General features: G+C 52.5%; 1 protein-coding gene and 1 pseudogene across 1 annotated transcript in view; both read left to right on the top strand.

Moving 5' to 3' along the window:
- Positions 1–4,231, top strand: part of LOC105544528 — a 6,766-nt pseudogene extending 2,535 nt beyond the window's left edge.
- A 73-nt stretch (positions 4,232–4,304) lies between these two features.
- Positions 4,305–17,943, top strand: part of FGF19 (fibroblast growth factor 19) — a 30,383-nt gene continuing 16,744 nt past the window's right edge. Inside the window, exons 1-5 of the mRNA XM_011987086.1 lie at positions 4,305–4,412; positions 4,628–4,709; positions 5,081–5,218; positions 7,988–8,117; positions 17,104–17,252. Coding sequence (XP_011842476.1) covers positions 4,305–4,412; positions 4,628–4,709; positions 5,081–5,218; positions 7,988–8,117; positions 17,104–17,252 — 607 coding nt within the window. The remainder of the gene's footprint in view (positions 4,413–4,627; positions 4,710–5,080; positions 5,219–7,987; positions 8,118–17,103; positions 17,253–17,943) is intronic.

Genomic DNA, 17,943 nt, shown 5'->3' with positions numbered 1-17,943 from the left:
AAAAAGGAAAGCTGGTAAACAGAGTCTTTGTCGTTTGCTTTTACAAACAAAAAAGAAAGAAAGAAAATAAATGCGATAAATGTGAATGTGTTTGGTGTATTCTTTCCTGAGTGGGATCTGAAAAAAAATTGCACATGTCACGCATGTAGAATGTGTAAAAAACACCAACAAAGCAAACACACATAAACCCACCACTGAGCTTCATGAATACAATATCACCAACAGTTTGGTGCCCAACGTGCCCTCTCTCCCCAGAGGTTCTTCTGCATTTGGAGACTTGCTTTTTTCACTTCACATCTTGTGTGGAAGATCCATCCCTGCCAATGGCTAAAAACTCTTTTTTCTTTTTCTTTTTCTTTTTTTGAGACAGAGTCTTGCTCTGTCACCCAGGCTGGAGTGCAGTGGCACAATCTCTACTCACTGCAACCTCCACCTCTTGGGTTCAAGTGATTCTCCTGCCTCAGCCTCCCGAGTAGTTGGGACTATAGGTTGCACCACCACACCCAGCTAATTTTTGTGTTTTTTAGTAGAGACGGGGGCTTCACCATGTTGCCCAGTCCAGTCTGAAACTCCTGACCTCAAGTGATCCACTTGCCTTGGCCTCCTGAAGTGCTGGGATTACAGGTGTGAGTCACCACGCCCAGCCTAGAAATTCATTTTTCACTGCTGCTTAACAATCCACCACATGACTATAGTATAAACCATGTGACCATTCTCCTGTCGGGGACGTTCAGATCTTTCCTTGTTATTGTTGTTGCTGCTGCCATTCCCAACAACACCGGCTCCAGCACACACATTTTTCTACGGTGTATATACCTAGGAGTTGTTTCTGGGGAGGAGGGTACACCTTCACCTGTGCCAGCTTCTACTATCTCTCTCTTGCAGACCTGAGCCACCAGGTAAAAAGGTCCAGCTACCCTGCTGAAAAGACTATGTAGCAAAAGACCATGCAGGAGAAGAAAGAGAGAGAGAGAGAGAGAGAGAGAGAGTGAGAGAGAGAGAAAGAATGAGAATGAGAATGCCCAGCCAGCCCCCAGCCTGTCCAGCCAGCCCAGCCGAGGCACCTGGCATGTGGATGAAGCCATCTTGGAACTTTCAGTTGCAACCAAGCTCCCAGCTGAATGTACCCATGGGAGTGACCCAGCCCACCACATGGATCTAAGATGAGCCATCCCTGCTGAGCCCTGCCCAAACTGCAGAATTATGAGAGAAAAAAAAATGGTGGATGTTTTAAGCCCCTAAGTTTTGGAGTGGCCTACCATGTAATAAGAGATTGTGGAAAACATTAGCCATCTTATAAAATACCCCAAAAGTTTGGTCATAAAATCAAAGCAAACAATGATCCTCATCCTGCCCCAGATACGATCACTAACTATATGTAGCCCCTCCCCATCCCATGGCCAACTTGCTCATTCTCCATCCACACTACCCCCACAGTGAATTCTCCTTTTGGTGGGGTGAGGTGGGTGGGCAGCAGAGCTAGGTCTTGACCTGCCAGGAGGAAATCCACAGTCTGAGCAGGACACTGATGCTGGATGCTGACACATTTCATCTTCAAGGAAGACCTGAGAGGCTCCCTGGCACAAACCCCAGCCAAGGGGTCCCCAGACAGGTTTTTTCCTCCTAGATATTCCAACAGGGGCACAAGGAAGTGGTTCACGGGGAATCCCTGGGAAAGCCTCAGGAAAAGCCAGCAGAGCCTTGGGCGGGCTGAGAAAGGAGAATTTTTTCTGTAAAAGGTCATCCTGTCTCCTGCATTCCTTCACTGCATTTCCAGCCACCAGAGTGTCTATGAAAGTCCTTATTCTTCCTCTCTTGGCTCTAACCAAACATTCACTGCTGTAGTGGAAGATGGACTCTGGTAGCAGGGAGTGGGGAGAAAGAGGCCTTTCTTCCTTTCTTTCTTTCCTTTCTTTCTTTCTTTCTTTCTTCTTTCTTTCTTTCTTTCTTTCTTTCTTTCTTTCTTTCTTTTCTTTCTTTCTTTCTTTCTCTCTTTTTTCTTTCTCTCTTTCTTTCTCTTTCTTTCTTTCTTTCTTTCTTCTTTCTTTCTTTCTTTCTTTCTTTCTTTCTTTCTTTCTTTTCTTTCTTTCTTTCTTTCTTTCTTTCTTCTTCTTTCTTCTTTCTTTCTTTCTGTCTTCTCTCCTTCCTTTTTTCTTCCTTCTTTTTTCTATCTTTTCTTTCTTTCCTTTCTCTCTTCTTTATTTTCTTTCTCTCTTTCCCTCTCCTTTCTTTCCTTCTCTCTCTCTCTTCCTTTTTCTCTCCTTTTCTTTCCTTCTTCCTTTCCTTTCCTAGGATTTTTAATGTTTATATGGTTCACTGGTCCCCGGGGTCAAGACTTTAGGCCCCCACAGAATGTTTCCAGAGATCCACTGACTCCCTTGGGAAGAGCTGGGAGAAAACACAGAGGGTGTCACCAGGCTGATGTCCCTGCACCCGCAGGGGACGGGACCCAGCTGGCAGAGTTGGACACCAGCTGTTTGCCGGTGAAGTCTCAGCTAGTCCTCGCACTCAGATGCCTGCCGTGGTCCCGCCCACATGTGCGGGATCACAGCACAACCCTCAGGATCCTGCCGCTCCTGAAATATCTGCTTAAAGGAGGCCCAACTGCTTGACAGATTCATCTCCCATTCTGGCTTCTGATGCCCCATGGAGCCCAGTCATTTGTGCAGGGTACTGGGGCTGTTAGACCTGGCCAGTGAGTCATAGGGTTGATTCCCTTTGGGAAGTAACCACAAGCCCAACCTCAGACCCAAACACTCTGAGGCTGAAGAGATTGGGCACGTACCTAACAACCATCACAACTAGGGGGTCTCCGGATGGAGTGGGGGGTACTTGGGCCTACCTCTCAATACTGTAATCTTCCACCTTCTCTCTGAGTGGCCTGGGCAGTTCCCTTCACCTCTCTGAGCCTCAGTTTCCTTACCTGTAAAATGGGCACAAATCCCCCCTGCCTCTTGGGTTGTTGACAAGATTTGGGAGAGAGTTTCCAAGGGCCTTCCCACTTTGGGAGCCTCATATAAGAAAGTGTAGATGGACCTTGCCTGTTACTCCAGGGCTGGCTCAGGGTGTCCCTGCCGGGGGCTGCAGAAACCCCACAGAGACCCGGTTTTCAATAAGTAGGCATCTCACCCCTCATAAGCCACAGCGGCCCTGGCCCCAGCTCCCCATCACCTGTGTCTGACACTTTAGCCATCATTTAACATCAGAAAGTTTATTGCTGGCCCTCAGGGGCTCAGCCCTGCCCTAATGGGCCAACCTCAGGGGTCCTACCCTTTGAAGAGGGTCTTTATGGTAATTGATGGTAATAGCGGGTAGCCTGGGGCCCCAGGTAGGAAGCCCCCCTGGGGATAATTGAATTAGCCTGGAAAACAAATTACTTTCGGCCAAAACAAATCACTTTCAATCACAGAGCAACATATAAGATCCCCCAAACCACAAAGCCACTCACAGTTCAAGGAACAGACAAGGGGCTGGGGGACCCCCGGGAGAGTGGGCTGATCACAGAGCAGAAATGGGGTCAAGCCAGGCCTCCTTCCCCCTATCCAGTGGCCAGGACTGGGGGCCCCTCTTGAGCTGAGTTTACCTGTGACTAAAGTGTGTGTATGTTTTGTTTTTTGGGGGAGGTGGTGATGTTCCCTGGTCAAGCTGTCATCTAAGTATTAGGTGAGAGGTCCTGTCTGTTGTATATGGATGCATTGAGGGTCTTCCTCTCAATGTAGAGATAGATGTTTCCCAAGGGAGTCTTAAGCACAGCCCTGGGAGGCAGGTGCACTGATACCTAAAGACAGGATCCCACCCAGGCTCACTGCTCATGTCACAAGTAAGGTGACCAGTCCCAGCTACTCAGGAGGCTGAGACGGGAGGATCACATGAGCCCAGGAGGTTGAGGCTGCAATTGGATGTGATTGCCCCACCGCACTACAGCCTGGGTGACAGAGCCAGACCCTGTCTCAAAAAACAAACAAACAAACAAACGCACAAAAAACAAAGCCCCAGAGCCTCTGTGCACGTGCAGAAGGGACCTACCCAGTCCTTACCTATAGGATGTGAGTGGTATAAGTAGCCTCACCTGGTGGACGCCCGAAAACCTTCCACCCCTAAGCCAGGGTCTACCCCATCCCTCCAGGCCTGGCTGATGCTGGGGAACACCAACGCCAGAGCTGTTTGCCCCATCTCTGCCTCCATGGATGGCAAGGAGGTCAGAGGTCCTACCAGGAGCAAGGAGACCTAGCCCCAGCTTGGCAAATGGAAGTGGGCAGGGCTGACCTCCCACCCAGATGTGCTCTGCCTCCTCTACACGGGAGATGTGCCGAGGCTCTCACCTGCCCAGCAAGCACTTAGTGAAGCGCCTCTGGGGGCCAGGCCAGCACCCAGCCCAGGTGGGGGGCAGTCATCGAGGCCCCCATGGCCTTGTGAGGAGGCAGGGGTGTAACCAGAAGCCAACGGTGGATGCATGGCCCAAGGATGGAGGGGCACCTTTGAGGCAACAGCCCCTCAGTTCAGTGGATCCCTGACAGGACCCAGGTTAGGGCCAGTGACCCAGGGAAGGGGCCTCCAGGGCAGAGACCAGCAATGCCAGGCACAGTCACAGGTGGTCAGATCCAGTGCCCCCCACAACCATTCCTAGCTGGAGATCGCCAATCCCCGCCACAGGTTTGCCACGGGTCTGTGCTTGGGCAAGATCTCTGTGGTGGCCAGGACAGGCGGAGGTGAGGCGGGCCTGGAGGCTAGAGTACAGAGAGGAGGAGGTAGCTGCCATGCCTCCATGGGCTTCACTCCACAGCCTCAGGTGAGCCCAGGTTTTTCTAACCCCTGACCTTGAGGCATGAGGTCCAGTCCACACAGGGCCCCTTTCTTGTGGTGTGACCTTGGACAAGTGGCTTAACCTCTGGTCTGTAGAACCTTCTAGAAGATTCTTTCCCCTCATGCCTCCTCTCCTCCAAAGACAGCCTGTATGCATGGCCCCCCCTCACCCCCTGCCTCCTGCCCCCAGGCCCAGAGGCTTGGCCCCCGTCTGTCCTGGCTCCCACCTGTGCCCAGCTCCAGGACGAGGCTCCACACTTGCCCCTCTCTCCTGCAGCTCCGTGGAACCCACACAGCCAGGCCGGCCCCTCCCTGGGATCCCCGACCTGCTCTTGGCACATCCAGCAGCTGCTCCTCAGTCCTCAGTCTGCAGGACCTCTGATCACCCCTCAACGCCCAACGGGCTCCACACTGCGTGGGTGCCTCTTGGTCCCAGTCACCTCCTCCTGTGTTCCCCGTGCTGCTCTCTTTGCATTCGCTGACCTCCCAAGGCCGCAGGGCTGCAGCTCTGTCTGACCCCTCTCCCCCATGCTCACCGGGCAGGCAAGCTCCCTGATATGGCTTGGCTGTGTCCGCACCCAAATCTCATCTTGAATTGTAGCTCCCATAATTCCCATGTGTTGTGAGAGGGACCCAGTGGGAGATGATTGAACCGCAGAGGTGGTTTCCCCCATACTGTTCTCGTGGTAGTGAACAAGTCTCACAAGATCTGATGGTTTTATAAGGGGCTTCCCCTTCTGCTTGGCTCTCGTTCTCTCTCCTGCCGCCCTGTGAAGAAGTGCCTTTTACCTTCCGCTATGACTGCAAGTTTCCTGAGGCCTCCCCAGCAATGCGGAACTGTGAGCCAATTAACCTTCTTCTTTTACAAATTACCCAGTCTCGGGTACGTCTTTATTAGCAGTGTGAGAATGAACTAATACACTTCCCAATGCCCTTCAGTTGAAATTCATTGACTCTGGTGACCCAGAATGTCTGTCTCCCTGGACTCCAGACTCTTGCTTCCAGCTGCCCCGGAGATTGCTGCATGGATGTCTCACAGGACCTCCAACTCCACAAGTCCAAACTGTGCCAGGACCTCCCACTCAAACCTACTCCTTTCACCCATCTCCCAGCTGGGGACTCAGCCACTTCACCCTCCAGCTCCCAGGCCAGAAGCCCTGTCCGGCAGCAGGCCCTGTCCCCTCACCCTGCAGGATGGAGGCAGAATCTGATCATCCCTGGGCCCAGCCACCATCGGAGTTCACCTGTGCCCCTCCCCACTCAGTGCAGCCACCTTTGTGCTTTTACACTCTGGGACCCTCTTGCTCAGAGCAAAAGCCAGGGTTCTTACAAGGCCTCTAGGACCCCACAGATCTGTGACCGGAGCCCAATCTCAAGTAGCCCTGCTGTGGAGAGAGACACGTGTAGAAGAGCCCTGGGGTCCGTGATGGAGGAGGGCAGCCACCTCGGACCTCCGACTCAGCCTGGCCTCCTGAGGATGGAAATCTCAGAGGGAGACCAGCGGGCAGGTAGAGCGGTCACAAGCTGACCTTGCTGAGTCCCCAGTTCCTGTGCACAGAATTGTGAGCAATACTAGGGTTTCGTGTGAAGTCACTAAGCTTGGGAAGGCAGCGGCGCCTGATGTATTGCACACTTAGCTGCTTAGTTATCTTTCAGTCCCCACCCCCTCCTCCAGAATTACAGCTCCTCAAGGGCAGGGACTTGACTTCTCTCCCTGATGAGTCCCCACCACCTAGACTGGTGTTTGACCGGTTACTGAGGTACTCGGTAGATATTTAGCTTATTTGAGTATTAACTGAAGAAATGGCAAAGGGGCAAGTTGCCAGGCACTTGACTGCTAGCAGACCTCAGGGAATGTTGCCGTCGGGTCTCTCGGGGGTGCTGACAACAAAGCCCAGGCCCCTAATGCCAGGGGAGGAGGCCTGGGCTGGCCAGCAGAACCCATGCCTAGCTCCGATGGCAGAGGCATCAGCTGCCTCTCATCTGTCTCCTCAGTTCACCTTCTGCTTCTCTGACTCTCAAATAGACCCTTAATTGACCATTTGGCCCCTAAATTAGGGATGATTAGGATCAACCCCCAAGCATCATTTCAGATGGCGGCCAGGGGCCTGAAGCCCCTCTTTGGGGTCCTGGGGGTCCTTCGACTTGGTCAAATAAAGGTCAGCTCTCTGGCCTGGCATGGGTGCCTTGGTAACCTCTGACCCTCAGCTCTTAAACCTGACCCCTGGTGACTCAGACCCGAGGGACTCACTGCAAATGGCCAACTAGAAAACGCCCGAAGATGCAGTGTGGAGACAGCCCCTCATGTGCCTGGAACCTGCAGAACATCCCCCTGCAGCCAGCGTTCTGCTGGTCACTCTTTCTGAACATAAGCTCCCAAGGCACAGAAAGGCACGCAGATACCAAAGCCAGCCCAGGAGGACCCCAGCACCACCTCTCATGGATTTGAGGCTCATCTTGCAGCAGCCGCTACTGTTGCCGTTCCAACCTCCTACCTGCTACCTGGACCTGGGCAACTGCAAACATCTGCAAGCCTCAGTCTCCTCATCTGCAAAATTTGGACAGTCATAGCACCTGCAGTTTTGTAGTGTTGTTCTGAGGGTCATATGGCACGAGGAGCGTGTCATTCTTTCTACACATGAGGAAGAGTAAATCCAAGCTCCTGGGGGCTCCAGAGCCATTGTCTCTCCCAGTTCCCAAGCCGGCCCCGCCAACCAGGCTAGAGAAGCGTCGTTGAGCTTAACTGGCCCAGAGAACATCCAGGGTCCCACTGTTCTGGCAGTCTTTCTCTTGGGCTTGTGTGCAAGATTGAGTGTGTAAGTGTGTGCACACATGGGGGCATTTCTCTGGGCAACCCACACCCATATGCACACACACACACGCACACAGGCCTGGGCAGGCCAGCCTGGTACAGCTGTGCAAGTTGCTGTACCAGGGCCCCTCCTGGATGATGCCCAGCCTCCCACTGCCTGCCAAGCTACATGCCCAGAGCGAGGGGCACCTTTTTCTCTGTTGCAGATACTGCGAGGGCAGAGCACCTGCCAGCCTCCCCCTCCTGGTGATGCCCGTCTCTCTCAAAGGCTTGACTCTGGCTTCCTCGACTCCCAGCCCCACTTCTTACACCTGCGGCTCCAGCCGTAGGATGCTCCCCGGCTCCTGTTCCATGACCTCTCCCTCTCATCAGCTGCCCTCAGTTCAGGGTCCTCAGCCCTAGAGTGTGCCACCCTCATCATGGCTCTGACCGCCCAGTACCTGCCCTGCTCGTCTGCGGCGCCCTCCATGGGCAGGCAGCGCCAGTGCAGTGCAGCAGTTGGGTAGGTGGAACTCTGGCCCTGGTCTCCACGTCCCTGGGCCTGGCCTGGACAGACAGGCTGGGCAGGCCCCTGGGAACAGTCGGGCATGTGTTCTGCATCCAGGACAGCTCTGTCTGGGAGATGCCTCAGAGCCAGGCCCACCATGAGCACCCATCCGGCGCCACGGAGAGCAGCCCGTCGAGCAGTAGAGGATGCCGTTGTGTGGTCTTTGAACTGGCCCAGTACGAACACCTAACACAAGGCTAAATGGGGACCTGCAATTTTGTCCTGTTGTTCTAAGAGTCATATGGTACGATGGGCACATCATTCTGCCCATATCATTCCACCTCTGCAACATTCCTGTGAGGCAGGGAGAGCCACATGCCCTGTCCCCGGGAGTCCCTTGGCGGCGCTCCCTCGAAAGCCGAAAAGCCCAGAGAAGACGGATGCCTGCAGTGGGATGGCAGGATGGCAGGAGCTGGAGAGCCTTGGGTCCCAGCTCTGCTTGGCCTCGGAGAGTCAGGCTTGCTCTCTGGGCTCAGTTTCCCCTCAGAAACACAGGGTTCCTTCCCCCTCTGATGGTGGACGCAGCCGGAACTTTGCAGACAGTAAGTAGGTGCACCCCAAGCATGAAATCGAGGCCACGGCTCCCCACGGGAAGGGGATGGGGATGGATATTTCTGTATATTCCAGGTAGTGAGTGCAGGTGTTAGCCAGCGCTTATCAGGTTACTTCGGAAACTAAACCGTTCCCAGGGCCCACGCCCAGCGCCAGTGCTCCCCATAGGTTTATTCACACCTGGAAGCTGCAGGCTCTTGATGTGGTTCCTCTGATGTGCGTGCGCTCTGAAACCTAAACCCCCTTTGCTGCAGGCCTACAGAGTCTCCGCAGGCACTCAGGGAGAGGCCCCGGCAGGGCAGGCACCCTGTCCACCCTGACTCACAATGTCCTGGAGCGCCTGCCGTCCGGCCCGTTCCACTGGGGACTTGTCCGTTTCCACTTTTCCTCCAGGTTCCTCTCCCTCTCCTGGGGCCTGAGGGCCATCACCCCATGGAATGCTGCACCTTGGGAAAGGAGCAGCCTCCGAGGACCTGGCCGGTGCTTTTCCCGGGCCTCCCAGCTGCCTCCCACCTCTGGGCAATTTATGGGGTCACGAACCACCTCAAGGGTGCAATTCCTTGTCCTGGTGCCAATTGGCCTCTAAAGTGCTTTACAACCTGCTTGTAGCACCGAGAAAGGGAACCAGCCCCCTGGATGGCCCCGAAACCATGGTGGCCCCGCCATTTGTCACCTTGGGCCAGGCAGGCCTGGAATCTGCCCTAAGCCCAGCCACTGTGACAGCCGACAGCCGCTTCCTCCTTTCTGCACAGCATTCCAGTCATATATGGTCATTCTTTACGTAAAAGCATCGAAGGGCGTAGCTCTTCAGAGGGACAGGAGCCTGAATCCCACTGTCTCTTCCTTCGGGTTTTCAGGTGTGAAAAGGGGATGGACAAAAGCTATTCTTCAAAATTGTCACGAGGTTGAAATTAGATGACAGCTGTCAAGCAAAGGCCCCTCGCAAACCTTCATAAATGGTGATGGTTTTATTAACATCAAAGTGGAAACGGCCAGGAATCTCACCTTCCAGAGACAAGCATGGCTACTGTTTTATGGTCTCTCCTTGCATACTTTTTCCTTCTTCTGTCCTGGAAAATTTCAGGCATACTGAAAAGTGCAAAAAAAGCACACGGCAGTTTTTTGCTTTTTTATTTTGGTTTGTTTTGTTTTGAGACGGAGTCTTGCTCTGTTGCCCAGGCTGGAGTGCAATGGCACGATCTCGGCTCACTGCAACCTCCGCCTCCTGGATTCAAGCAATTATCCTGCGTCAGCCTCCTGAGCAGCTGGGATTACAGGCACACGCCACCGCATCCAGCTAATTTTTGTATTTTTAGTAAAGACAGGGTTTTATCATGTTGGTCAGGCTGGTCTCGAACTCCTGACCTCTGGTGATCTGACCACCTTGGCCTCCCAAAGTGCTGGGATTATAGACATGAGCCACCACACCTGGCCCACATGCTGATTTTGTGAATAATTTTAAAGTGAAAATTCACAGAACCAACAGGCCTGCAAGAGACAGACCCCAATCAGCATACAGAAGCCCCTCCCATCCCCTTTCTGAGCCCAGCTGATCCTTCTCTCTCCAAGGGAATCACCGTTCTGACTTTGTCCTGCTTTCTTTAGAGCTTTACAGCCTAGATATTCCTCTCTAAAAAATGTCCTTTTTTACTTTTTCCTACGTGTAGGTCTTGCCTTCTTCCTCTTCATTATATTTGTGAGATTTATTTGTATGAATGAGTGAACTTGTACTTGGTTTATTTTTCCTTGCTGTATCATATCCCACAGTGTGAATGTGCTATTAGGTTGGTGCAAAAGTAATTGCGGTTTCTGCCATTACTTTCAGTGGAGCTAGTCTTTCAATGTCCTAGTCTGGAGCTGTTGGAACCTGGCTGCTCAGAACACCTTGGTCCTGAGGGGAATCCACCCAGCAACCATACAGCACGTAGACCTTCAACTTTACCAAATGATGCTAGCCTGGCTAGGCATGGTGGCATTCACCTGCAGTCCCAGGCTGAGGCAGGGGGATCACCTGAGCCTGAAATGTCGAGGCTACAGTGAGCTGAGATGACACCACTGCACTCTGTTTTTTAAGCAGACTATTTTGCTCTGCAGATATGTATAGATCCTTGAAAAGGAAAGTTAGATGCAAAAATTAGCCAGACTTGGTGGTGGGAGCCTGTAATCCCAGCTACTCAGGAGGCTGAGGCAGGAGAATTGCTTGAACCTGGGTGGTGGAGGTTGCAGTGAGCTGACATCACACCACTACACTCCAGCCTGGGTGACAAGAGTGAAATTCTGTCTCAAAAAAAAAAAAAGAAAAAAATTTAAGTTTAGTATGTGGCTACACAGATGTCAAACAAAAAGGTTTTCCTATAAATGCTGTGTGTGCAGTGCAGATAACACTTTTTTTTTTTTTTTTTTTTGAGATGGAGTCTCGCCCTGTCACCCAGGCTGGAGTGAAATGGCACGATCTTGGCTCATGCAACCTCTGCCTCCTGGGTTCAAAGGATTCTCCTGCCTCAGCCTCTAGAGTAGCTGGGATTGCAAGCACCCACTATCATGCCCAGCTGATTTTTGTATTTTTAATAGAGACAGGGTTTCATCATGTTGGCCAGACCTCAGGTGATCCGCCCACCTCGGCCTCCCAAAGTACTGGGATTACAGGTGTGAGCCACCGTGGCTGGCCCACATGGAACACTCTTAGACACATACAACAAAAATCTGTTAACAGCAGGACTACTGACAGCAGTGGGGGTCTGCTTTCACATTTCATTTTATTCCCTCTTTATGGTTTAACATAAACATGGCTAACAATGAGCACGTTTGTTTTGGGCTCATATGGCAGGTGATGTTCTGAAGCCTGGTTTTATGGAAGGCCAGGGAAATCTGTCTATGTCAGCAAGCACACCTTGCAACCGACTGGCATAGCCACTCATGGTTTGGGTACCAAAGTGTCCCCTGAGACTGGACATTGAGGTTGGTTTCAGTGTTTCACTATGATAAATAAGAGTGTGATCTATTTATCCAGATAGACATTTTCACATACTCAGGTGATCTCCCCCACCCAACTTCCAGCTGTTTTTTGTTTTGTTTTGTTTTGTTTTTCCTGAGGCAGAGTCTCTTGCTCTGCCACCCAGGCTGGAGTGCAGTGGCATGATCTTGGTTTGCTGCAACCTCTGCCTCCTGGGTTCTAGCGATTCTTCTGCCTCAGCCTCCCGAGTAGCTGGGATAATAGGCGCGCACCACTACGCCCGGCTAATTTTTGTATTTTTAGTAGAGACAGGGTTTCACCATGTTGCCCAGACTGGTCTCGAACTCCTGACCTCAAGTGATCTGCCCACCTCAGCCTCCCTTGGCAAAATCCCATGGGCAAAATCCAGCCTGCTGTTTCTCTTTCTCAAGGAGAAAGAGAAGGAGAGGGAGAAGGGGAAGGAGTAGTAGTCAGGGCAGGCATGGCTCACCCCAGAACTTTGGGACACCAAGGCAGGAGGATTGCTTGAGGCCAGGAGTTTGAGACCAGCCTGGGCAACATGGTGAAACCCTATCTCTACCAAAAATACAAAAATTAGCTAGGCGTGGTGGCATGCAACCATAGTCTCAGCCACTTGGGAGGCTGAGGCAGGGGGATCACTTGAGCCTGAAAGGTCAAGGCTATAGTGAGTAGAGATCACACCACTGCATTCCAGCCTGGGTGGGTGACAGAGCGAGACCCTGTCTCAAAGAAGAAGTCAGGTCAGGTAGCATTGGAGCCGGAAGTCAGGCACTCTGGAGTCTGTTCTTTCCCTACCTCTACCCTTTGGTCGAGTCCCCCAGGCTGCCATGTCATACCACCTTCCATCTGTCCACCAACTGTGTAGTTGTGCAGTGCGAAGCCTGCGCCACTGTGCACAGCAGCCTTGTACAAGGGTCCTTGTCCTCCCTGGCCCCTTTGTCTCGCAGAGACCAGGCAGCTGATGAACAAAGGTTCCTAAGGCCTGTGTCTGCCATTCCGCCCTTCCCGGAAGTTTCTGTAATGTAGAAAAAGCCCGCAGGAAGGGCACCACTCTGCCCTCTGATGGTCTGTCTGGGTTGTGGGGAGGCACAGTGAAAGAAAAACAGCACCTGCTGTGTGCCAGGTCCGGGGCTGGGTGTTTCCGGGCAGCTTTCATTTACTCTTCAGGATGGCTCTGTTTTATGGGTGAGGAAACTGAGGCTCAGAGAGGACAAACAGCATCACAAAGCCGGTCAGTGGCAGACCCAGGAGCACAGCAGCTTTGGCAGCCGGTCCGTGACCTGTAAAGGGGGTCCCCTCCCCCTTTGGCTGAAGCACAGGTGGCTATCCCCAATTTGTTCCCTGCCCATTAACAGCCCGACCTCTGAACCATATTGGGCGTTAAGGAATTAGAGCCGAGATTGCCACCTTTTGGGAGCTGACACTCCTATTCCTATGTAACCCCGCCCCGCCTCCCTCCGTCCCTCCGTCCAAGTGTCGGCTGGCAAACATCTGTCCTGTAAATCAAAGCACTTGCGGACTCGCCAGGTTTGACAGGTCTCCGAGAATTTCATGGAGCCCTTTGGAGAAGACACCATCACGGGCTGCGAACGCATTTGAAAAAGTTAAAAGCCTCCTTTGCAAGCACAAAGTGGCCCGGAGAGCCTGGCTCCGAGAGGTCATAGCCCTGGGCAGCTGAGCCAGCGAGCCAGGGAACGGTGGATTCCATCCCAGGGGGCAGCTCCTCTGACCCTCTAAGGAAAACATCGGGGAGGTTCCGGCTGGAGGATCTTGAGTAGAAAGCCATTGTGCAGGAGCCCCGGGGATTTGTTTGGGAGGAAGGTGACATTCGGGGACGGGTAAGACAGCGCCGTCTGCACACCTTTGACCACTGAAGCTGCACGACGTCCCTGCATGTGGTCGCTCGCTGCTGACTGATGGGAGTCACTCAACCACACCACAGGCCTCCTTTGTCCTGGCCCCAAGTTAACATTTTAAAAATATCTCTTCCTGGTTTAATAGCTCCTGTGTTGTGATAATAAAAGTGATCCATTTTCAGTGTAGGAAATGCAGGAAAAAAGAGACAGATAAAAATAAGGACAGAATGGGTGTATTCTCTTACTTAAAAAAAAAAATGGACTGCGATGCGTGTTTTGTTCTTTCTTTCTTTCTTTCTTTCCTTCTTTCTTTCTTTTTCTTTTTCTTTTTTTTTTTTTTTTTGGCTTTTATAGAATCAATTTTACATCTGGGTGTCCTGCTGTTTGTACCTTGCCTCACGTGGTGACAATTTTTATCCGGGGCCTAATTGTTTGGATGCACTCACTCTTCTTCGTGGAACCCATTGAAACTGTGGCCCACGGGCAAAATCCAGCCTGCCGTTTGTTATACAAGCTAAGGATTTTTTTTTAACTGTTTAAAATTTTTTTTTTTTATTTCTTGAGACAGAATCTTATTCTGTCACCTGGGCTGGAGTGCAGTGGTTCGATCTCAACTCACTGCAACCTCCGCCTCCCAGGTTCAAGCAATTCCCCTGCCTCAGCCTCCCAAATAGCTGGGATTACAGACACCCACCACCACGCCCAGCTAATTTTTTGTATTTTTAGTAGATACAAGATTTCACGATGCTGGCCAGGATGGTCTTGAACTCCTGACCTCCAGGAGGCAGGTGATCCACCTGCCTCGGCCTCCCAAAGTGTTGGGATTACAGGCATGAGCCACCATGCCCAGTCTTTTTTTTTTTTTTTTTTTTTTACATTTTTAAACATTAAAATGTAAAAAAAAAAAAACCTCAAAAGAACAATAAGGTTTTGTGACACATGAAATATTATGAAACCCAAATTTCAGTTTGTTTGTTTTTTTTTAAGATGGAGTCTCACTCTGTCGCACAGGCTGGAGTGCAGTGGCACGATCTCTGCTCACTGCACCTCTGCCTCCCAGGTTCAAGCAATTTTCCTGCCTCAGCGTCCTGAGTAGCTGGGTAGCTGGGATTACACTCACCAGCATGCCTGGCTAATTTTTGTATTTTTAGTAGAGACAGGGTTTCGCCATCCTGGCCAGGCTGGTATCGAACTCCTGACCTCAAGACATCTGCCAGCTTCAGCCTCCCAAAGTGCTGGGATTACAGGAGTGAGCCACTATGCCTGGCCCCAAATTTCAGTTTTATTGGCACATAGACATGCACATTCGTGAATGCATTGCCTGTGGCCACTTTCATGCCACAACAGCAGTGTTGAGGAATTGTGAGAAGGACCTATGGCCCTCAGAGCTGAAATTTACTATCTGGCCCCTTACAGAAAAAAATTGCTGATCCCTGCACAAAACTGGGCCCTAATGAGTATCTTTGCATATTTCTTATTTCTTTTTTCTTTTTCTTTTTCTTTTTTTATTGGTGGAGTCTTGCTCTGTTGCCCAGGCTGGAGTGCAGTGGCTCACTGTAAACTCCACCTCCCAGGTTCAAGAGATTCTCCTGCCTCAGCCTCCTGAGTAGCTAGGATTACAGGCATGTGCCACCACGCCCGGCTAATTTGTTTGTATTTTCAGTAGAGATGGGGTTTCACCATATTGGCCAGGCTGGTCTCGAACTCCTGACCTCATGATCTGCCCACCTCAGCCTCTCAAAGTGCTGGGGTTACAGGTGTGAGCCATCGCACCCGGCCTAAGGACTTTCTTTACGTTAAACTCCTAGAAGTAGAATTGTGTGGTTAAAAAGGATGAACAGTTTGAAGCATATTCATTCATTGAATCAGCTCACTTTGTACTGATCCTGTGCCAGGGTGGGAGCTGCAGTGGACCCCATGAGGCCAGGCCCTGCTCTCCTCAGCTTGTCTCATTCCGAGAAAGCGAGGCACCAGTTGGCGAAGTCTATGGGCATTAGGCAGGGTCTCCTGGGACCTGGCAGGGACTCTGGACTCATCGTGATAACAGCGCAGCTTCCCACAGGAGTGGATTAGGATGGACGCTGCAGGGTTTCTGCCAGGCTGGAGACTCTCTCCAATTCGCTCCTCCACCCCCTGGCCTCGGGACAGGCTGTTCCCCCAACACCTCGGAATCTCTGCCTAGCAGGACTTCTCCGATAGGCCTCTGTCAGTTTGGCAGGTAAGAAGAAGGCTTCTCCCTCCAGTTTGAACATTCTTATCTTCATTGGCTATGTGTATTTCTTCTTTTGAAAACAGTTTCTCACGACTTTCCAGGTGAACTTAGGAAGCTGTTGAATGATGTTGCAGAAAATAGGGGTGGGCGGAAAGGAAGCCAAACCTCCATCCTCACCCCTGCTCGATTCTTCGTGGAGTTTGTCTCTGGATGCACCGTCCTCAGGAAGGAGAGTCAGCAAACTGCACCGCCGTCTCCCCTTCCAAGGGAAGCCAAGGGCCGGTCCCAAACGGGGGTGTTTTCACCCTGGGGACCTGGGGAGCAGCTTTGGAAGCCTGCCAGGCCAAGAGGGGACGGGGTCAATGAGCCCGCCGGTTCCCAGGGTGCCTGGAACTGGGCCCCTCGGTGAACCAACATCAAGAAGTGTCCCTGGCCCTCTGCTGGGAGGACCCCTCTGAGTCCGTCCTCAGGGGCATCTGGACCTGCCATCTCCCTCCTAGCTGCCTCTGTCCAAGGGCCCCCAGGCCCCCGCAACAGGTGTGCTCCCTGAAGAAGTGCTCCCCCAGTGTGTACTCGGGGGTGCAGTTTGCTGACTCTCCCTCCTGAGGACAGTGCAGCCAAACTCCGTGAAGAATCAAGCAGGGGTGAGGATGGAGGTTTGGCTTCCTTTCCGTCTACCCTTATTTTCTGCAAAATCATTCGTCGACTTCCCAAGTTCACCTTGGGGACACTCTGGGGACCCGCTGCCCACTCCGTCTCTCTGGGGAGCAGAGGGGCTCCTGGAGTTGGGGCCCGGGTGCTGAGAAGGATGAGCACTGGCTCACGGAGTTAGCTGAGTGACGCTCCCCGAGAGGTGTGTCCCTCCAGAACCTGTGGGTGTCACCCAGCTTGGAAAAGGGTCTTTGTGCATGTCATCAAGTGAAGAATCTCGAGATGAGATGATCCTGGATTGGGCAGGTGGCGCTGAGTGAGCTGATGAGAGTCCTGGAAAAAGAAAATGTCCACAGAAGAGAAAGACGGAGCAGGAGTTTAGACACAGAAAGCAGGGAGAGGAGGCCGACGCCCAGGCTGGAGAGCAGGAAGCATCCTCCCTCGGGCCCCAGGAGCCCCGGCCCCGCCAACATCTTGATTTCTGACTTGCAGCTTCCAGTACGGTGAGAGCAGAAATCTGTCGCTTAAGCTACCATCTGTAATCATTGTCCCAGGAGCCCCAGGGGACTCATCAGAGTCCCGCAGTCAGCTGGGAGTCCCCACCCTGCGGCTGAAGAGCTGTGTGGCCTCGGGCAGGAAAACCTGCCCCCTCGTGGGCTGGTGTGAGACTGGCAGTCCCTCGCTTGTTCGTTAAAGCCTGAGGGGCCAGGTGCTCGGTGGGCGGCCCCTGCTGTTCTCACGACCTGACAACCTGACCAGGAAAGCCAATGCACGCTGCTACTGCTCAGAAAAGCCCCGAGTGCCTGATGCCTGGCAGGTGGGGTGCTCCCTGGGGGTCTTCGGGGGTACTGGAGGTGCCCCAGCTGCCACCACACCCCACAAGACCCCAGCTCTGCTCAGCAGAGCCCAGAGCTCAGCCAAGTCTCATTGGGATGTCACATAAAGATTCAGGGTCATTGGTGCCAAGTTCAAGAGCAGCAGAGACTGTGACTCCAACTGTCTTGTGTGGAGGCTTCTACAAGAAACCCTTACAACGAACAGAGCTCATGGGAATCAGATGCTGGAGATGGAAGCGGAAGCACTGCCCACACAGGCCAGGTTTTCCACACTGGCAGGGTCACCCCACCCTCGCTTGGCTCTCCTTGCCAGCCTCTCCACGAGGGACACCCTGTAACCCACCCACTAACTGACCTCCGGGAATCAGGCTGGGCACAGGCTGACTGCACCATCATAAATGAGGCTTAAACGGAAATCCATGTTTCCCACTCTGGCCATGGGACCTCTGGGAATAAGCCCCTAGCTGCAACCAGGACCATGGACTTAATCCCAGCAAAAACCCCAAGCCCCAGTGGTGACAGCAATGAGCAGTGTACAGGAGGAGGCAGGAAGGAGGAGGAGAGGAGGGTGAGAGACAGGGAGGGGAGGAGGGAGGAGGAGGAGAGGAGGAAAGGAAGAGAGGAGGGAGGAGGGAGAAGAGGAGGAGGAGAGAAGGAGAGGGAGGAGGAGGGGAGGGAAGAGAAGGAGAGGGAGGAGGAG

Source organism: Mandrillus leucophaeus, unplaced genomic scaffold, assembly GCF_000951045.1.
Source record: "Mandrillus leucophaeus isolate KB7577 unplaced genomic scaffold, Mleu.le_1.0 Scaffold30, whole genome shotgun sequence".
Classification (NCBI taxonomy): Eukaryota; Metazoa; Chordata; class Mammalia; order Primates; family Cercopithecidae; genus Mandrillus; species Mandrillus leucophaeus.
This window is presented reverse-complemented; position numbering and strand designations above follow the sequence as displayed.